At 36.9% G+C, this 21,114-nt stretch overlaps 6 protein-coding genes across 10 annotated transcripts; 3 read left to right on the forward strand and 3 right to left on the reverse strand.

Annotated features, from left to right (window-relative positions):
- The first annotated feature begins 1,018 nt into the window (after positions 1-1,018).
- Positions 1,019-4,070, forward strand: LOC104711996 (beta-amylase 2, chloroplastic). The gene is made up of 9 exons (XM_010428787.3): positions 1,019-1,557; positions 1,628-1,705; positions 1,796-1,999; positions 2,133-2,327; positions 2,433-2,597; positions 2,757-3,017; positions 3,111-3,329; positions 3,412-3,631; positions 3,715-4,070. Exons 1-9 carry the CDS (start codon positions 1,294-1,296, stop codon positions 3,771-3,773), a joined length of 1,665 nt encoding a protein of 554 aa, XP_010427089.2. The 5' UTR covers positions 1,019-1,293; the 3' UTR covers positions 3,774-4,070.
- Positions 3,934-6,450, reverse strand: LOC109124527 (uncharacterized). Its single transcript, XM_010428778.3, has 6 exons — positions 6,310-6,450; positions 5,218-6,122; positions 5,072-5,130; positions 4,828-4,956; positions 4,599-4,734; positions 3,934-4,499 (listed from the first exon to the last, which is right to left on the reverse strand). The coding sequence occupies exons 2-6, from the start codon at positions 5,920-5,922 to the stop codon at positions 4,146-4,148; spliced, it is 1,383 nt and encodes a 460-aa protein (XP_010427080.1). The 5' UTR covers positions 5,923-6,122; positions 6,310-6,450; the 3' UTR covers positions 3,934-4,145.
- Positions 6,451-6,527: 77 nt separating this feature from the next.
- LOC104712013 (acyl-CoA hydrolase 1) lies at positions 6,528-10,650 on the forward strand. Of its 5 annotated transcripts, none has more exons than XM_010428809.3 (17): positions 6,528-6,715; positions 6,828-6,920; positions 7,074-7,141; positions 7,232-7,295; positions 7,392-7,438; positions 7,541-7,666; positions 7,901-7,978; positions 8,101-8,188; positions 8,336-8,448; positions 8,565-8,627; positions 8,698-8,753; positions 8,832-8,936; positions 9,080-9,139; positions 9,388-9,489; positions 9,691-9,739; positions 10,192-10,260; positions 10,403-10,650. In XM_010428809.3, the coding sequence occupies exons 1-17, from the start codon at positions 6,700-6,702 to the stop codon at positions 10,478-10,480; spliced, it is 1,275 nt and encodes a 424-aa protein (XP_010427111.2). In that variant the 5' UTR covers positions 6,528-6,699; the 3' UTR covers positions 10,481-10,650. The 5 variants fall into 5 exon arrangements, with proteins under 5 accessions (XP_010427111.2, XP_087349685.1, XP_087349696.1 ...); XM_087493559.1 differs by having other exon boundaries at positions 6,548-6,715; positions 10,384-10,650; XM_087493570.1 differs by having other exon boundaries at positions 6,548-6,715; positions 7,915-7,978.
- Positions 10,651-10,801: 151 nt separating this feature from the next.
- On the forward strand, positions 10,802-12,204 carry LOC104712005 (uncharacterized). Its single transcript, XM_010428799.3, has 2 exons — positions 10,802-10,990; positions 11,810-12,204. Exons 1-2 carry the CDS (start codon positions 10,804-10,806, stop codon positions 12,016-12,018), a joined length of 396 nt encoding a protein of 131 aa, XP_010427101.1. The 5' UTR covers positions 10,802-10,803; the 3' UTR covers positions 12,019-12,204.
- Positions 12,205-12,208: 4 nt separating this feature from the next.
- LOC109127167 (uncharacterized) lies at positions 12,209-13,480 on the reverse strand. Its single transcript, XM_019231558.2, has 2 exons — positions 13,180-13,480; positions 12,209-12,433 (listed from the first exon to the last, which is right to left on the reverse strand). Exons 1-2 carry the CDS (start codon positions 13,291-13,293, stop codon positions 12,332-12,334), a joined length of 216 nt encoding a protein of 71 aa, XP_019087103.1. The 5' UTR covers positions 13,294-13,480; the 3' UTR covers positions 12,209-12,331.
- A 714-nt stretch (positions 13,481-14,194) lies between these two features.
- On the reverse strand, positions 14,195-16,700 carry LOC104712062 (uncharacterized). The gene is given in 9 exon segments (XM_019233092.2): positions 14,195-14,369; positions 14,564-14,706; positions 14,799-14,987; positions 15,064-15,210; positions 15,213-15,300; positions 15,419-15,514; positions 15,691-15,854; positions 15,963-16,151; positions 16,349-16,700. Coding segments are annotated over 9 exon segments (1,293 nt in total). The 5' UTR covers positions 16,596-16,700; the 3' UTR covers positions 14,195-14,339.
- Between the last annotated feature and the right edge of the window lie 4,414 nt (positions 16,701-21,114).

Genomic DNA, 21,114 nt, shown 5'->3' on the forward strand with positions numbered 1-21,114 from the left:
TACAAAACAAAACAAAACAAAACAAAAAAGAGATTTGAGAGTAGTGGAAGAAGATGAGAGAATGAAAGAGTGATAGACTAAGAGAATAAGATAATAAGTATTTGTAGGAAGAGAAATGATGAAAAATTATATTTAGAAAAATGAGAGTTACAATTCTAATTTATTGTTTTGTTTTAATACAATTGATTAATACAACTTAGTGGAGAAATAAAGTTAATGCATAATTTATAGGGAGAAGCTATAAAGATTTCAGTTTTATATTATATGAGTTAAATGTGAAAATTAATTGTTTTAATATAATTTTTTTCTTTTTGTTAAAATTGCATTGCCAAGTGGACCAATAAGGAGAGACTGAAACTCTACTTTTATATATATGATTTATGTTGACATAACTCACTCACTCAGTCACTATACCCATATGTTTGTGTTTCATAGAAACACATATTTTAATTTTTAGATGCTCTAGCTAGTCCTTTTCTATTATAAAATATACTAACTTAGTACTGATAGATTTTTAAAATAGTATTACAGCTCCTACATATATATATATATATGTACACTGATTTTTACAACAATCAAAATCTTCTAACCAATGAGATCCTAAATGTCGAAATTGTATTCAAAATGGAAGTTACGACTTACGAGAGTATAGGCTAATAATAATGCAAGAAAACATAGTGAAATTCAAATTTAAAGCTTCAATGATTTTGTTACGACGCAGAGCATTAATTAGAGAGGCGACACAACTGACAAACATTTTTCCACTACGATGCACGTCTTCAGATTAATAGTACTATAATACATCGTTGATCCCTCTCTATAAATATTTTACAATATTATTATTAGGTTAGCCAAATTGTTTTAGAAATTAGAAAATTCATAACACTCGTGCAAGTACAATCGAACAATTTAAAATACAATATAGTAACCGTTATATTCACATTGGATGATGATAATATAAAAATGTGGAGACTAATCTAATGTAGATAACCTATCTCTTTGTAATAGAGACAGACCTGAGAGATAATGGCTTTATGGGCCCAATAAGTTTTTTCAAAAAAGCCCATTGATAAAGTTGCCGACGTGTCGGGTACTGCCACGTGGGTGAAATCAACGGATCTGAGTGAATCACTCACTGAAACAAATTTTCAAAATTGATTTGAACCAATGGTTCTTCTTGGATCCATCACTAAGAGCCTTCACGTGGTTCAATGCCACGAAATCTCTGAATAATAGCAACACTTTTTTGTTGCTACGGAATTGAGATATTTTGTTTGTTTGTTTGTTTTAGTAATGGCGATTAGGTTGAATCATACTGTAATTCCAGTGAGCGTGAAGCTCGGAGCTCCGGCGGCGAGAGTATCGGCTCGGAGCTCTTTACCGTTTAGCGTCGGAGACTGGCGTGGTGGTGTTTCTACATTTTCTGGTGCTAGATCGCCGTTGGTTTTTGCCAAAGTGAAACAGAGAGAAGAGAGTACTACTAATGAGGAGGATGAGGAGGATCCAGTTCCAATTGAAGATTCCGTTGAGGACAACGACTCTACTACTGATCAGCTCGTAAGTTCTCTAGCTCACTCGTCGTCGTATCCAATATTTTTTGTTTGATGGATCGCTCTTGATTTGAAAGGTTGATGAAGAAGTTGTGCATTTCGAAGAGCGTGATTTTTCCGGTACAGCTTATGTTCCCGTGTATGTTATGCTACCAGTAAGTCTTCTTCTTCTTCTTGATTTTTTTTTGATTTGGTAGGCTAGAGATGTGTTGTTTTGTTGATTTGGCTGTTGTTGTATGATATAGTTGGGAGTGATTGATATGAATTCGGAAGTAGTGGAACCGGAAGAGCTTTTGGATCAGTTAAGAACCTTAAAGTCGGTTAATGTTGATGGTGTTATGCTTGACTGCTGGTGGGGTATTGTGGAGGCTCATACACCACAGGTCTATAACTGGACTGGTTACAAGAAACTTTTTCAGATGATACGTGAGCTTGGACTTAAGATACAGGTATATCATTTGCTTTCATTAGCCCTTCACTGACAATAATATAGCTGAGTTTGTTGCTTGAGATTAGTTTAATGAAATGATATGAAGACTTGAGCTGAACCTTTTCCATGGTTTTGACTTATCCTGACTTCAGGTTGTTATGTCGTTCCACGAATGTGGAGGCAATGTTGGAGATGATGTGCATATACAAATCCCTGAGTGGGTTAGAGAAATTGGTCTAAGCAATCCTGACATATACTTCACTGACAGAGAAGGTAGGCGTAACACTGAGTGCCTTACTTGGGGAATTGATAAGCAACGGGTTTTAAGAGGACGGACTGCTCTGGAGGTATGGCTTTACTCTATCAAGTTATCATGATCGAATTTTTAGTTCAGTGATAATATATTTTCCATTCAGAAGACCATACGAAACTTTTTAATGAATAATTTGTAGGTTTACTTTGATTACATGCGAAGCTTTCGGGTGGAATTTGATGAATTCTTTGAGGATAACATCATCTCTGAAATTGAAGTTGGACTAGGTCCATGTGGGGAGCTGAGGTATCCTTCATACCCTGCACAATTTGGGTGGAAATATCCTGGTATTGGTGAGTTCCAGGTAATACTTTTCATGGATTAGAAGCATATTATCTTCCATTGCTATTTGGACTACATTATGTGCTTGGTGATTAGACTACATTCTATCTTCCATTGCTATTTGGACTTAAGTTTACTTACCAATATATATTCTCTGATGCGCTGTCTCCTGTCTGAGCAGTGTTATGATAAATATTTGATGAAGAGCTTAGAGGAGGCTGCAGAGGTAAGAGGCCACAGCTTTTGGGGCAGAGGACCTGATAACACAGACACTTATAATTCAACACCACATGGGACTGGGTTTTTCCGCGATGGAGGCGATTATGACAGCTACTATGGTAGATTCTTTCTTAATTGGTACTCAAGAGTTCTGATTGACCATGGTGATCGTGTTCTTGCAATGGCGAATTTGGCTTTTGAAGGAAATTGCATCGCTGCGAAGGTAAACAAAGCTCTATTGATGGGGCAAGTGAACTATATATTTCTCTGGGTTGTGCTGATCGAACCATTTTGTCTTTCCATTTCTGGAAATCAGCTCTCAGGAATACACTGGTGGTATAAAACAGCTAGTCATGCTGCTGAACTCACTGCTGGCTTCTACAACTCCTCAAACCGTGATGGCTATGGTCCAATAGCTGCAATGTTCAAGAGACATGATGCTGCTCTCAACTTTACATGTGTGGAGTTACGAACACTTGATCAACATGAGGATTTTCCAGAGGCTCTGGCGGATCCAGAAGGTCTAGTTTGGCAGGTAAAAACTTCTTCAAGTTAGGCTTTAATTGGTTTAGGCCAAAATCTTAACTTGCCAATTCTGATTTCATGTTAATTTTCAGGTGCTGAATGCTGCTTGGGATGCTAGTATACCTGTTGCTAGTGAAAATGCTCTTCCTTGTTATGACAGAGAAGGTTACAACAAGATACTTGAAAATGCAAAGCCCCTTAACGATCCGGATGGTCGCCACTTATCTTGTTTCACTTACCTGAGGCTGAACCCAACTCTGATGGAGTCTCAAAATTTCAAAGAATTTGAGAGATTCCTCAAACGCATGCATGGTATAGCTTTCGATTCATATTTTCCTAGTGGATTTTAGTGCCTCCTCAAGGTTTTTATAACCTGGTGTTACCTTCACTTGCAGGTGAAGCCGTTCCAGATCTTGGTGTACCTCCAGGGACACAAGAGACCAAGTCGGAGTGAATATATGTAGTCAATCATGCTAATAAAAATACAGGCACTAAGCACTAATCTGTTAGTGCCTGGTTATTAAACGAACGTTCATGGCTTGGCTTAGCAACAGCATAGCAAAGTTGGATGGAGTCAAGATCAAGTTTATAGTTGTAGCTACAAACAAGTGAGGTTGTCAAATGAACAGCGTATATAGTATTACAATATATAAGAGTTGTATCTATTGATATTTCAGAAGAAATTGCTAGCAACAGCACAGGAAGTGGCACAAAAAGAGCTTGAACAATAAAGAAACCCTTAATCTCTCAATAATGAATTTTCATCTACTTTGCTGATCTGAAACTATATCCTAGATTCTACATGTACACCTATAACAAGATATTTTCATGTTTCTTGACCACACAACAAAGCTGCAGATTCCGTTTTCTTGAAGATCATATGTCCACTGTCGTCATTTACAGGAAAACGGCAATCTATGAATTGATTCCATTTTCTTCTCACTCCTTTGAAAGACCACGGGGACGGGGATCCTTCCATGCCTGATCCTGCAGAGCTTTCTCCTTCTTCTGTATCATGGAATGTTCCATAAGACGGTGATGGAGACATGGGGATGTTCAACGAAGCTGCCTTCATTATAGCCGCTCTGTATTCTTCGTCATGATCCTCAACAATCGATTTTTGGCGCACTATTTTCTGCTCCGCTGGAATCTGCATAACTTGGTCCTCTTCCAGCATTAACTGAAAAAAGTTCACCACACAGAAATAAATTTGTCAGAACTCATGATCTCCCAAAGCTGAAGCAGTCCTATGAAGCAGAATACATTTAAAGGTACTCACATCGAGAGCTCTCTGCGATTCCCTTTCAATCCAAATGATAGCGTGATCCGCTGTTGCATTACAGGAGAGAACAATCTGCTCAAATCTCCCATCAACTGGGACAGCTGTTCTCACAACAGGTGGATATCTTCCTAATCTGCACCAAGGGCATGGTTTTCACTTTAACTCGTCTTCGAGTTGTAGAAAACGATTTTAAAGCACATAAGTATATAAATAAAGAATAAATTACCTTAAGGGCTTGCGCACAACGATGTGGTATAACCTACCAGGAGCATATAGACGCCTTGCATCTTTGAGTTTTTTCTCCTCGAATGTGAATGTATCTTTCAAACATGTGAGACACAACAAGCATGGCAAGCTGAAGGTTTAAGATGTAACAACAAGAGCATGAGATTTTTTCTTCTTCTTCTTCTTCTAAACTTAGGCTAATAACAACTACTTAGTTTTTTGAAATATTAATACTAGTTCCATACCAAATAATTGACTTGAAGACATTCTCTAGAGCTGTGGTAGTCCGAGGTAAGAAATCATCCTGGTTTATTCAGAGCAGTACGTAAAATGGATCAGAAGATGCACCTAAGCGAGAGTCGATGGAGGCCAAATTAGACAATCATCATACCTGTAGAACAATAGAGTTTATGACATCTGCATATGTCACAGCTAGATGGAGAGACATACATCTTGGAGGAGCAATAGCAAAACATCTAATCCTCTTCCTCTCTATGTTCCCCAACCTAGCCCGGTTTTGAATCACAAACAAGACAAGCAAAGACACAACCCCTGCACCTAGCGAATGTCCAACAAACGTCAACGAATAGCTCGGGTTTGCCTCGAGTAGCTCCCTTAAAACCACATGCTCCTCTTCGAAAACCCACATGGCAGCCTTTAACAACCCGTTATGCACATAACCTCCTTCAAACTTGGTCTGTCCAAGTTTGTTATCAAGCAGAACAGCATAATCACACTCTTTAGCCAAATTAAGCCCTCTAATGGCCAAGACGACATCGCCGTTGTCATGATCCAAGTAGATCATGTAAGGCGTCACACGGCCTTGAGTCTGATCATAGTCTTTCTTGAGAATAACATGATACGGGTCAATCCCATAACCACCAGGAGGTGCCCACATAGGGTCATGAAGATCCTCCTCATAAACGGCTAAGATCAAACGGCAGATCCTAGGGATTGGCTCAAACTCATCTGATGTAGCAGATCCCCAATTCTCACTCTCGTGACCTGCTGTGTACAAACATTTCTTCCACAACCAATGGGCACAACCCAAACAGTATACACATTCAAGTACAGGAACACAACACAGTATCGACATGACAACCTATGAAGCAAGCAAGCATTATATACTGAATTGGAAACTTTTGTGGCAATGGGATCGGACTTTTTTTTCCAGCAGAACCAACTGACACGGGATTAGTCAGTGTGGATCAAGGGGTTCTAAGAAAAAAGACAGAATCATAAGCTGGTCGGATCAAACTGAGTTCCAAGATTTGTGTCCCAAACCATCACGAACAACTGTAAAAAAAGAAGTTTTTTTTTTTTTTTTATTAACAATAAATCATATCTTTTGGCGCTGAAGAAGACACGAGTCAGAGAGAGAGAAGACAAGTTGGATTTGTTTTATCAACGAAAAGTTCAAAGTCAAAACACAGTTCGTAAGACGAAAACGATGAAAGAGTGGTTGTGAGAAGAATCTACTCACCATAGATGCTCGAAAGATTCCTCGAGACCAGCGGAGAAAGAAAGTGGACAGACCAGACAGACGTGCTCTTTCGTCTTCGGAAAGTTTCCTGTCGGATCGGATCTGGGCTCTACGTTGGAGAGACAGCGTATGTGGTCCCTCAAAGTAATTGGGCTTTTAGCTGTAAGCCCATTAAATTTGTCAGTACTCTTTGGTTTGCTTTGGGACATGATTAACACGTTTCTCCCTCCAATTAATTGGTTGGAAAAAATCAAATTCGAAATTATTGCGGTGTCTATAGACTCTATCGTACACCGTAGGGTACTGGATAATTTTGTTTTTTTCTTGTATGGTCAGAGGAGCAGTGATTGATTGAACGATTTTGACTTCGCCGGCCATTCACACTTCATCATGAACACTGAATCAGGTATTCCGATAACTTTTATCGCCGGAGAAATCAATGAACGAGAAGTTGAACTCAACGATTCTGAATGACTATTTATTTTTATTTTATGGTTAATTTCTTTTGGTGTTTGTAGTTGTCGAGTTCCTTGGGAATGTGCCGTTGTTGCAGCGGCTACATAGTTCTTCTCTGGAGCGAATTGCCCAAGTCGTTGTGTTCAAGCGTTACGGTCAGTGATCACTTCATGATTCTGGGATTTTTATTTTGTTCTCATCCCGTAGTCAATTTGATTAGGGAACTTCGTTATGCACTAATCAGTGATTCTTAGAGAGACAGAGATTATTATGTGATCTTCTTTGTCCTATGTGTTTCACAATAACAGACAGAGGTGATTATGTAGTTCGTGAAAATCAAGATGTGGATGGAGTTTATTTTCTCTTGGAAGGACAGGTGCGTCGTGTTAAGTTACTTGTGTGTTATTAGTAAGGCTACTGCAACGGGTTATTTTTTAACTTTTTTTTTTACTTCTTTTGTTTGCAGGCTCAGGTTCTGATATCAGCCGGAGAAGAGTTCCTTTTGAAACGATTTGATTTCTTTGGCCATGGTGAGAGGATGGTTCTTACAAACTTCAATTTCCATGTTTTTTTTTCTGAAAAATTTGGTTCGGTAATAGGGTTGGATTCTATTGATTCTTATACAGGTATTTTTGGGGATGTTTACCCAGCAGATGTTGTTGCTCTTTCAGAGGTGTTTGCTTACATTTATCTCTTCTTTCCTTAGCCTGGCTTTGGTTTCCTTGAGCTCATGGTATGCTCATACTGAGTACTGTTTTCATTCCTCTTCTTGCAGCTTACCTGCTTACTGTTGATGTCTGGTCATCTTGCTTTGCTTGAGCCAAAGTCTGTCTGGGATTCAGATAAGGAACTTGAGTCACGCTGTCTTGTGGAACACATATTGTATCTGGAACCAGTAGATGTACGAATCTCCCCCTCGACTGCCCTTCATTTAGTTCCGTCTCATTTCGTATGATTAGTATTCTAGCCATTAGCATTTACCATTATGTGAAATCAGAATTATAGCATTTTTCCTTTCACATTTCCTCAAATTTATGTTCACCTCATACAATACATACTACTTTTAGCTTTATAACAGTCTTTCTCTGCCAGCAAAATTGAGCAATCTCTAATTATTAGTACTTGTATCCTGAAGTTGAATGTATTCAGGGGGTTCACTCCACCCAATGCTCCAACCTATGGAAAGGTTTATGGAGGGCAGTTAGTTGGACAGGTATGAGATTTTATCATGCTAGGCTGCCACATCATATATTTATTAACCTGTTATATGCTATTTATATCACGCCAATGAAAAAAGCTAGTAATCACTGTGACACAACTGCATTCACTTCGCAGGCACTTGCCGCAGCATCAAAAACTGTTGAAACTATGAAGATAGTCCATAATTTTCATTCCTATTTCCTTCGTGTTGGAGATATAGATAGTAAGAGCATAGTTTTAATGTTCTTTTGCAAGCAAGAAATTGCTTTTCCTCCTACCTAAAAACCATGCCTGCTGCTTTCCCCGGATTTCTCTTCACCTCATGCATCTGTTACACTTAGCAAATTATCATAGTTTGCTATTATTGCAGTTCCCATCATATTTGAAGTTAATCGCTTACGTGACGGCACCAACTTTGCCACCAGAATAGTAGATGCTAAACAGAAAGGAAAAACCATATTCACCTTGTTCGCGTCATTTCAGGTTTCATGTTATATTCCACAAATACTTCATTATGAATCTCCATGCTTCTCTTGCTATTTCATCATGAGCGATAGTCTTTCACGCTTTCACTTTTTTTTTTTTTTTTGGTTTTGCAGAGAAAGCAACAAGGTTATATTCACCAGGAGTCAACCATGCCTCATACACCAGCTCCTGAAACGGTAAATCAATTCTCCTACTTTGAGGCTTATTATTGTGATAATTTCCAATTTTCATCCCTATCTACTGCAGCTTCTACCAAGGGAGGAGATACTTGAACGGCTTGTAACTGACCCTCTGCTACCTAGGTAAGTGGAAGTAATTTGCCAGACCAATTACTCCAAGAGCTCAGAGTCACACACTTCTCAATTGCTTCTTCATTTCAGGGATTACCGAGACGAAGTTGCAACTGAAATTAATGTTCCATTCCCTATAGATATACGATTTTGTGAGCCAAAGGATTCTACTGAACAGACGAAGTCTTCTCCAAGGTTACCCTAGTTGTCTAACTCCTGAATAAATCAATTTTGTTGTTTACTACTATAGAGCGTATTTCATCCTGTCATTTTTAAACATAATTGTTTACGTGGGTACTGATAAGAACTAAACATTCTTTCCTAAAATCATCTTGCAGGCTGAAATATTGGTTTAGAGCAAAGGGAAAAATTTCTGATGATGATCAAGCTTTGCACAGGTGAGCAACTCTACTTCAGTGGTGTTAAGCTGAAAGCCGCCTAAAAACTCTGTACCTATCCATATGATCTAAACGATTTAAATTGTAGTGTTTACCTTTTAACATTCTAAGGAGTTCACCGATCAGTGATATATAAGTATCACCGGCTGTTATAGTGGAAACAAATCCAGATTATCTTAACATTGACAATTAGAAGGGGGTGTTTGGTAATGTATATATCTCTTGCTGACTTTCTGATTGTTATACAGATGTGTGGTTGCATATGCTTCAGATTTGATATTCGCCTCTATCAGTTTAAACCCTCACCGCAGAGAGGGCATGAGTGTAGCTGCTCTTAGCCTGGACCACTCGTAAGCTTTTTCTTTTCTTATAGCGAAGTGTGAGTTTGTACTATGCTCATAACATATGTCCAAACCACGTAATTTGTATATGTACAACGCAGGGGCATACATAAATACATACCTGCTCTATTGGCTAAAATCTAGATTTTTCCATCTCCAAAAACAATGCCTCAAGTAATTGTTTCTTACTTTTCTAATGTCCGTTTGCAGGATGTGGTTTCACCGATCGCTAAGAGCTGATGATTGGTTGCTGTTTGTGGTAAGGAAATCTCATGTTTTTCTTTTTCTTTTTCTGCAGAATACGAGAAGTTTCTCTTTCAGAAGAGAAAGTTATTACTGTTAGAAATCCAAATGTTTGTTTAGGCAAACTGAAACACAAAATTGCCCTGAAAACACTTTGCGCAACTTTGAGTTGTTTTGGAGAGCCATAAACCATTATATTAATATGGTGCGTCTTTAATCTGAAGACACCTATAGGGAAATTAACAACTACGGTCTACAGATTAGAACAACTTGCTTGTTTAGCTGATATTTGTCAAGTATATAGATCTACAACTTAGGGATTTTTTTTTATCTTTGTGTTTTATATGTACATGTTAAAAGAAGTAAACCACAACATTTTTTGTGCTTATTGTCAAAGGTCTGACTGAATCCTTTAGAAATGAAAACTCTGAGAAAGAAAAATATACTTACAACATTTCCCTTATGCAGATCGTGAGCCCAACCGTGTTTGATAGCCGTGGTTTTGCCACTGGCAAAATGTTCAACAGAAAGGGAGAGGTACGTTGTTGCATCAAAGAAAGGAGAATCTAATGTAGTTTTGAAGCTCCCATTTGAACTATATATAGTAGAACACAAAAATCTGCACAATCTTTTTTTTTCAAGTGGTAAAGACACATACAGTTTGAGAATTTGTGTGCAGCTGGTGGCATCTTTAACACAAGAAGCTTTGGTAAAAGAAGCTGTGAATATTAAGCCCTCCTTCGGGTCCAAGCTGTGAAGTCATGTAAGATTGACAATGAGAGAAGAATTGCTGCATCTGTTTACACATCAAGGCCACATTCTGCATATGGTTTTCGATTTTCACAATTATTTGTACACAAGTTTTGTTTGTAACTGTTTCAAAACAATACAGTGGGATATAAACTTATTAGTAAAAGTTGTTTTAAAGTGGGGTACACACAACGACGTCGTATTACTGGAGGAACCTCTTATAACGTTATTATTATTATGACAGTCCAAAGACAGTAAGACACGCTCCTCAATTTTGAACCTTGAGTTATCGCCGGAGAATCGCAAATCTAAACGGGATATTCAAAGTTGATGGAATCCATGGCTCCAGATACGGAACTTGACATCGATGAAGGAGATCTGGAGAATTTGGAGTCAGAAGTGAAGCAGATGGCCAAGAAGATCTCCGAGTACAGACAAACCCTACCGGACCTTCTCCGGAACACCCTCGATTCTGCGCTTTCGTCTCTCGTACCCGTAATTCCCAACGTCGATGCAGGCAGGTTCCTTCTTTCTTTCTTTGTTGGGTTTATCAATTTGGACTTTGTTGGGTTTATCGCTTTCTTTCTGGTAGAGTAATTATGTAAGCAGGTCGAAATTTAGGGCTTTTCCTTGAAAATTGGGTATGTTTTGGGTTCATGAGATAAAATCTTAGTTGGGCACGTTTTGGGTTCTGTTTCACCTTTTTGATTCATGTTTTTAGCTTCTGCAGCTCAAAACGGATAGTTATTTTTATGATTTTGCTTGCATTATGACTGTGTTGTTACATTGTCATGTATCAATTGGAAAAATGGTTTATGTAAGACTCGTATTTTGGGTGTATCTTGTTCCTCAAAATGTAAAATCTTTGCAGCAGAGTCGAGTGTGAGAGTAATGAGTTGTGTAATGATGAATCAATAAACAGTAAAACTTGGTTTGTAAAGTTCTTACCTTAAAAAGCTAGAGTCTTTATCTCGTTTTCGTCTTCTGCTATGTCCCCATTGTGTACTTCATAAGAGACTTTGTTTTGAAGAACTAGTGATGCTATCTATGTTCCCATTGTGTACTTCATAAGAAACTTTGTTTTGAAGAACTTGTGAAGGGTTCACAGTATTGTAGAGAAACATAAGAGCTTGCTGTGATGTGATTCTTGTCATCTTCTTCTCTTATTTGTATGCTATATTAACATAATAATACTGTAGTTCACTAAGAGACTTTGTTTGAGAAGGGTTCATAGTATTGTAGAGAAACACAAGAGCCTGCACTGATCCTCGTCTTCTTCCTCTTTTATCAGTATGCTAAATCAACCAATCAATGGTGTTTTTTTGTATATATGCAGAAACACAAGCATCTGTGGTGGTGGGAACTGAAGTAGAGCAAGACTGTAGAGAGAAAATGATTCGGCTTAAGGAAATAATGTCAAGGAACGCTGCAAATATACCCAAAGTTGTAAAGAGAATGCGAGATTGTATAGAGCGTATGGACAAACTCGATTCATTGGACGTTACCACCATTCACCCGGCTTTCTTTCAGAAGGCGAAGAATTAACTGACTGGTAGATCTATTTCTCCTTGATGTTTAGGCTCTCCCTTAGTATTTCTTACGAAAGATATCCTGCTGATATGGGTTAATAATTCTAGATTGATTTGACACGTAAATTGGTTATATGTAATTCTAGATTGATTTGACACGTACATGGGTTCGGTTAAAACAACATGATCTTTGATTATGCAAGTACTATGGAGGAGAGATTAATTAAGACTTGTTACTGGAAAAAAAAAAAAAAAAAAAAAGGTTAAGTGAAGGGGTTACACTTTAGTTGATCACAAAAGTAGATTGACATTTCTAGCTACACATATATTCATTTAGCATTGTCAGATCGTTCTTTCTCAGATGGCTCTCCCTTTGATCCAAAGATGAATTGCTTCATCGAATCTTGTGCTGATAATATCTTCCTTTTGATCTGTAAAATACATCAATTTAGATAAGCATATCTGGACTCGAATGGCTGAAAATCCCCCATATTCAAGAAGAGAACATACATATATATGGACAGCTTCTATGATCATGTAACATAACACACCAAAAAATTGTTCATCCCGAAGCCTACATAATACATACAATGGACAACTGATTCAAGGCAAGTATTTTCACTTCCATAATCACCAAAGAAAACTCAATTAGAAAGCTCATCTACAAAAGTTATAATGCTAATAAACGCACCCCAATTCAAGCTTCTGATTCTAACTCATGTATAAACAAAAGTAACATAGAAACGAGTTCACATCCAGATTTTACAATTACACAAAATATATCATTTAGGTTAAGCATCTCAAGACTAAAAATGGCTGAGAAAACTCATCATGTTCGTGAATGGACACACACACAGAGATAGTAGCTTTATATAACAAAATCCCCAACCAAAATAACTCATCCTGAATCATACAAAACAATGGATCAAGCAAGTGATTCCAATCCACACTCGGATCCGATCACCAAAATCTGAGCATCATATGTTAAGAATCTCCCAAAATTGACGACCTTTTGATTCCTATTTGACAAAAGCTAATAAACTAATAAGGTCATACATCTCTAGTCTAGAAAGAAAGGTGTTCGCATCGAAAGAAGTAACAGAAACAAGCTCTAAACCAGACTTTAATAATTAATTTTTGAGTAAGAAATGGGGGGGGGGGGGGGGGGGGAACTCACGGGATCAAGAACGTTTGGTTCGGGGCCGTAATCGCCAGTTAAGAGGAAGTAGGAAGCTACAGCAGTCGCCACCATCGTCGTTCTTTTCACGACCTTATCGGTTTGAGGATTCATCTCCGATTCTCGCTCGTTCGTTTGACCAGAAAAGAGAAGCAGCAAGAGGAGTCGTAAACATTGGCCGAGAATGACAGCTTTGGTGCCGTTTGTATCTTTCACACAGAGAGACTGCAATACATGTTTGTATCTTTCTCCACTTAAAACGACACAGCGTACGACTAAATTAAGCTCAAACGACAAATCAATCCTCAGTGTCCATCCTGATACTATCCGGCCCGTTTCTAACAATTTTCATATCTAATTTAGGCCCATCTAACCAAGCACATGAAACAATGCTTTCTCCCGTTTTAATGCTCATAAAAGTGATACTATTCTGTTCGGCATTCCATACCCGAACTATATATATCACCATTCGGAACCTAAACAATGCTTTCAATTGATAAGACTATATCACGTGTAAGCTGTTTTATTGATTTCTCTCAATCAAATGTATTATTAATTTGGCCTGTCTTGTTAACGTAAATACACTACACATAACATTTACCATTGGTTAATAATGTAAGCACAACAAACGATCCCCTTATATTGGTACTAAAAAGCCGTTTTAATATAACATAACATTTACCGTTGGTTAATAATTATAATCTCATTTTCATTTAAACCAAAAGTGACCAAAGTCTCTTTCTTTCATAATTTATGCATAGATCAGTAAACTGAGCATCTGATCTAGCCAAAAATATGAGCAGAGATCAGTTTTGTGCAACCTTTTCTTCATCTTCCACCCGCATTTATATATGTAATTTTGATTTTCTTAGCGCATAAACTTGGGAATCGCGACTTATGAACCTGCATAGTTTTATTATTTTAACTAAAACCACAATGCTCGAATGTGTCTTTATCTAGCCCACAGAAGTTCAAGTTAATGGGAGAGAGATATTGTCAAGAACCGCCGGCCGTAAAAAGGTATAATTCTTTGATATGTTCCAAAGCACATGCCAAAACTAAGTGGAGTTTTTGCCGCTAGAAGTAGAACAAACCAATCACCAACAAGAGAAGAACACCACCATGGACCAAGTACTCTTTTTCTCCTTCTCTCTTCTTGTTCACGTCCTCCGTTTCTTAGAAGACTTTCCCTACAACGATATATAGATTTCATTAGTAAAAAGCCCAGCATACTAAAGACTAAAAATCTCAACGTTCTCCGATGTTAAAAATTAAAGCCCATCTGCTTGCTTGAAAACCAAATGTACATCCAGCGGAAATAGTTAGACAGTAACAACGTATTGACACAAAAGTCTGTTCAGTTTGGCTTGGATGCATAATTTACCTGATGTGAACGATTTTCTGTATGGCTTCGACTAGAGAGATGACTGGTGAAACTTTTGAAGCCTTGGCCACCAATATGATTGCATATTAAGCAATACCAGCTGGCAGATTCACCCCTATCCTCTTCAAGAGCCGCCCCTGAATCTGGGAAAGGTGGGGAAGTAGCTAGTTCAGCAACAGGTTCGCTAGTTATTTCAACAACACTGTGAGAGAGTGAGAGAGTGAGAAACACACACCTGCTGCCAGAAGAGAGCTTCCCCAGAGGACGGAGTCTTGTTTAGGAGAAGTATAGGAAAAGGGCCGGAAAATGTTGTATCCACTCGGAGGTAGAGGGAAGCCTCTCGGATGGCATATGCCCAAAATATTAGCCGGGGGTGGATTCGTAGAAATCCACCGAGACATAAGTTACTTGATGTCAGTGGAACCTGTTTCAGAAGAAACTAAAGACTTGAGAGACTGTGCATTCATCAAGGCATAAAAGGTGAGAAGATATAAATTAACCGTGTGGGGCATAATAAAGAGTGATTCCAGTGGAAGAGAGAGCTTGAAGGATGCCGTCATGGACGTTTGTTAATAAGCCAACGGCGTAGATGGTGGGAGGAGCAGAGTAGCCATGAGATTCCAACAAGCGATTGATGGAGGGACGACCAGACGAGCATGAAAGCCAGGGGGAAGCGGAAACAAATTGATGTCCCAAAAGACCGATGTTACAGCCTCAGCCTCCTCGGGAGTAGCCTTCTACATAAAAGTGAAAAAAAGGAAAACTATTGGAAGGAGGTTTTGAAGCAGACAAACACGTACGGGTTCAAAATGTAGAAATCTCAAGGGTTATCAGCTGATACTAGTTAAAACTTGCCTCTGGTTGCCATCTCACAATGGTGGGGGGATTCTCATCCTCGTCCCTGAATCTCGGCAAGGGTAAATGATCCTCGACAGGCAGGTACTCCGTCCTCTGTTTGAAAAAAAATGCAAATCCAGTGTGGAAAAGGATAAAATGGCGTCAGAATTAGGCAAACAAAACTACAAGTGAGAAAAAGTAGACAATGCATGGGGTTGTGTGACTCAAAAATAGTTATTGCAAAGGAAAAAAAAAAAAAAAAAAGCATTGACTCGTTTTATCTTAATTACCGTAACTATATGTACTTCGGAAGAGAGATGACTGGTGAAAGTATCAAAGCCTTGGCCACGAAGATCTTTGCCATCGCCAAAAAGATCTTCGCATATTGAGCAGAACCAGATGGCAGATTGATCCGTTGTTTCACTGCATTTATCATCCTCAAGCGTCCCTGACACTGTGGGGAAATAATAAAAGTAGAGAGCTATTACAGAAACAGATATGCCTGGTTAATTATTTCAACAACAACTGTGAGAGTACTGGACAAATACACACACACACACACCTGTCAGAATTAAGTTAATCCAGGTGATGGCGTCTTCTTCAGGGGAAGTAAATGAAAACGGCCTGAATAGGTTGTATCCACTTACAAGTGGTGCAGGGAAGGCATTGGGAAAGCATATGCCCAACATATTAGCTGGAGGTGAATTCTCATCCATCCACTCACCCATAAGTGACATGATAGCTGAGGAACCTGTTTCAGAAAGAAACTAAAGACTTGAAGAAACTCTCTCTATATATATATAAACTAAAGACTTGAAGAACTCTCTATAAATATATATATATATATATATATATAAACAGAAGACACTAAAGAAGAATTGGAACTCTCATATTCAATTCATCATCCGATCTTAGTTAGGAAGGTATGAGGATCAAGAGAATACTAACTGAAGGGGGAGTAATAAAGGATGATCCCAGAGGAAGAGAGAGCTCGAAGGATGTCAACATGTACGTCTGTTAGTATGCCAACGGCATAGATGGTGACATGACCAGAGTAGCCATGAGATTCCAAGAGCCCATTAATGCACGGACGGACCCGACGTGGATCAAAGCCAGGGGGAACCGGATACTCCTTGATGTCCCAATAGACCAATGTTACAGCATTAACCTCCTTCCCCGTAGCCTTCTTCATCATTCAATAAACCTAACGACAATCAAAATTTCAATATTGGGGAAGCAGATCAGATCGCTAACAACGGAATATCAAAACAACACAGATATACGCATTAGTCGGAGAGATCGATTGACACGGTTAAATCACCGACCGAGAAAGCGAAACACAGGCCGTAGACCGCAAATACAAACTCTTCAAATACTTGTGGTGAGCAAATATACATCTAATTCTTTGCATATATATAATAATGAAATAAAACACATAATATGTCGTATATTATATGATCCGTACGACAGAAAGAGTTGTATAATTGCATGAATGATTAGGCCATTAGATCTCTACCACTTCCATTTAGACTCCAAACCTGAGTTTTAATTAAATCTTATTGTATATATTGGAAATATTAACATTGAGCACTTAACACTTCACATACAATTTCTAAAAATATTCTTCATTCTCTCGATTACGAGATTCCTCGTTATACAGCTCGTGCATGTGATTTCACTATAATCTTTGTTCTCAACATATATAAAGATTCCATTTTAACTAAAAAAAGAATATTTATATATTATCAAACACCTTTTGGCTTTTCCAATTTCAATTACTTTAGGGTCATCAATTATGAAGTTTGTTGATTCTAAAACAAAAAGAAGAGAGAAGAAACAAAACCAAGCATGAACTATGGCCCTAGATATTTTTTTATTTTTCTTTTGGCCCTCTTCGTTTCTTTTAGGGCATTCTCATCCCTCATCCTGCTGTTGGGTGTCAAAAAAGCTAAACAATAATATTTTTAATTTAATTTAATTATTTAATTATTTTTTTATTTTTCCAACAAATCAAGAGATGACAGATGTTGACACTGTGTCTTATTTGTTCTGGGCAGAGACACTGATCACACATCTTTCTACCATTTTCTTATTTTTTTATTTTTTTATTTTTCTGATCCCATGTCAAAGATGTGCAATGGGAGTGCTCTTATGAAATCAGTAAGTTAACAAAAACTAAAGAAGAAAAGCAAGAAATGAGCTTTTATAAATATATTTTTCGAAATAAAAAGAAAAAGAGCTTTAATCTATATATAATAACAAACCCACTTTTTTGTGTCAACTTTTAATCCAATGGATGAGATTAGTTCCACTTTTAATCCAACGGTTTAAAATTATTAATCGTGTCTTTTGGTCGCACCCTCATCTTTCAAAAATCACACCTCTTAATTTTTGCATCTCTTTGTTGTACCTCTTGGTTTCAAAAATCACATCTATTAATTTTTACACCTTTTTATTTCACACCTCTATGTGTTACACCTCTTTGTTGTACCTCCATGTTTCACATCTATTAATTTTTACACCTTTACATTTCACACCTCTATGTCTTACACCTCTTTGTTTATTATATATAAACTTTTCTTGACTACATAAACAAGTTTCGAAAAATTGTTTTCTGAGTACTAAATAAGGTCAACTTTAATCTAACGGATAAAATTCTATATATAATAGCAAACCCACTTTTTTGTGTCAACTTTTAATCCAATGGATGAGATTAGTTCCACTTTTAATCAAACGGTTTAAAATTATTAATCGTGTCTTTTCGTCGCACCCTCATCTTTCAAAAATCACACCTCTTAATTTTTGCATCTCTTTGTTGTACCTCTTGGTTTCAAAAATCACATCTATTAATTTTTACACCTTTTTATTTCACACCTCTATTTGTTACACCTCTTTGTTGTACCTCCATGTTTCATATCTATTAATTTTTACACCTTTACATTTCACACCTCTATGTCTTACACCTCTTTGTTTATTATATATAAAATTTTCTTGACTACATAAACAAGTTTCGAAAAATTGTTTTCTGAGTACTAAATAAGGTCAACTTTAATCTAACGGATAAAATTCTATATATAATAGCAAACCCACTTTTTTGTGTCAACTTTTAATCCAATGGATGAGATTAGTTCCACTTTTAATCCAACGGTTTAAAATTATTAATCGTGTCTTTTCGTCGCACCCTCATCTTTCAAAAATCACACCTCTTAATTTTTGCATCTCTTTGTTGTACCTCTTGGTTTCAAAAATCACATCCATTAATTTTTACACCTTTTTATTTCACACCTCTATGTGTTACACCTCTTTGTTGTACCTCCATGTTTCACATCTATTAATTTTTACACCTTTACATTTCACACCTCTATGTCTTACACCTCTTTGTTTATTATATATAAACTTTTCTTGACTACATAAACAAGTTTCGAAAAATTGTTTTCTGAGTACTAAATAAGGTCAACTTTAATCTAACGGATAAAATTCTATATATAATAGCAAACCCACTTTTTTGTGTCAACTTTTAATCCAATGGATGAGATTAGTTCCACTTTTAATCCAACGGTTTAAAATTATTAATCGTGTCTTTTCGTCGCACCCTCATCTTTCAAAAATCACACCTCTTAATTTTTGCATCTCTTTGTTGTACCTCTTGGTTTCAAAAATCACATCCATTAATTTTTACACCTTTTTATTTCACACCTCTATGTGTTACACCTCTTTGTTGTACCTCCATGTTTCACATCTATTAATTTTTACACCTTTACATTTCACACCTCTATGTCTTACACCTCTTTGTTTATTATATATAAACTTTTCTTGACTACATAAACAAGTTTCGAAAAATTGTTTTCTGAGTACTAAATAAGGTCAACTTTAATCTAACGGATAAAATTGTTTCTGTTATCTCATCTAACGGTTTAAAATTATTAATGATCCCAATAGTTGCAAGTTTTCTTTCTTCCAATAATCGTGTTTCTTCGTCGTACCCCCATCTTTTAAAAATCGCACCTATTAAACCGTTTGTTAATGATCTCAAAAATTGCAATGTTTCGGTCCAACAATTGTGTTTTTTCGTTGCACCCCCAGCTTTCCATGTTGGCACCCGTTAGTTTTCACACCTTTTTGTTTTACACATATTTGTTTATATAAAGTTGCAATGTTTTGATCCAACAATTGTGTTTCTTCGTTGTACCCCTAGCTCTCAATGGTTGCACTTGTTAGTTTTCACACCTTTTTGTTTCACACCTCTTTGTTTTCACACTCTTTGTTTTTATATATATACATATTTTTATGGACTTTGAAAAGAGTTTTTGTTCTTTGAGTATTATTAATGATCTCACCCTTTGTTAATGATCTCAAAGTTGCAAAATTTTGGTCCACCAATTGTGTTTCTTCGTTGCACCCCAGCTTTCCATGTTGGCACCCGTTAGTTTTCACACCCTTTTGTTTTACACCTCTTAGTTTATATAAAGTTGCAATGTTTTGATCCAACAATTGTGTTTCTTCGTTGTACCCCTAGCTTTCAATGGTTGCACTTGTTAGTTTTCGCACCTTTTTGTTTCACACCTTTTTGTTTTCACACTCTTTGTTTTTATATATATACAGATTTTTATGGACTTTGAAAAGAGTTTTTGTTCTTTGAGTATTATTAATGATCTCACCCTTTGTTAATGATCTCAAAGTTGCAAAGTTTTGGTCTAACAATTTTGTTTCTTTGTTGCACCCCCAGCTTTCCATGTTGGCACCCATTAGTTTTCACACCCTTTTGTTTTATACCTCTTTGTTTATATAAAGTTGCAATGTTTTGATCCAACAATTGTGTTTCTTCGTTGTACCCCTAGCATTCAATGGTTGCACTTGTTAGTTTTCGCACATTTTTGTTTCACATCTCTTTGTTTTCACACTTTTTGTTTATATATATATACAGATTTTTATGGACTTTGAGAAGAGTTTTTGTTCTTTTTGTATATTTATGATCTCATCTTTTGTTAATGATCTCAAATTTGCAAAGTTTTGGTCCAACAATTGTGTTTCTTCGTTGCACCCCCAACTTTCCATGTTGGCACCTGTTAGTTTTCACACCCTTTTGTTTTACACCTCTTTGTTTATATAAAGTTGCAATGTTTTGATCTAAAAATTGTGTTTATTCGTTGTATCCCTAGCTTTTAATGGTTGCACTTATTAGTTTTCACACATTTTTGTTTCACACCTCTTTGTTTTTACACTCTTTGTTTATATATATATATATATATATATATATATATATATATATATATACAGATTTTTATGGACTTTGAAAGAGTTTTTGTTGTTTGAGTATGATTAATGATCTTACCATTTGTTAATGATCTCAAAAGTTGCAAAGTTTCAGTCCAACAATTGTGTTTCTTCGTTGCACTTGCACCTCCAGCTTTCTATGTTGGCACCCGTAAGTTTTCACACCCTTTTGTTTTACACCTCTTTGTTTATATAAAGTTGCAATGTTTTGATCCAAAAATTGTGTTTATTCATTGTACCCCTAGCTTTCAATGGTTGCACTTGTTAGTTTTCACACATTTTTGTTTCACACCTCTTTGTTTTCACACTCTTTGTTTATATATATATATACAGATTTTTATGGATTTTGAAAGAGTTTTTGTTGTTTGAGTATGATTAATGATCTCACCCTTTGTTAATGATCTCAAAAGTTGCAAAGTTTCGGTCCAACAATTTTGTTT

The sequence above is a fragment of the Camelina sativa genome, chromosome 2, assembly GCF_030686135.1.
Source record: "Camelina sativa cultivar CO46 ecotype springtype chromosome 2, ASM3068613v1".
In the NCBI taxonomy this organism is placed as follows: domain Eukaryota; kingdom Viridiplantae; phylum Streptophyta; class Magnoliopsida; order Brassicales; family Brassicaceae; genus Camelina; species Camelina sativa.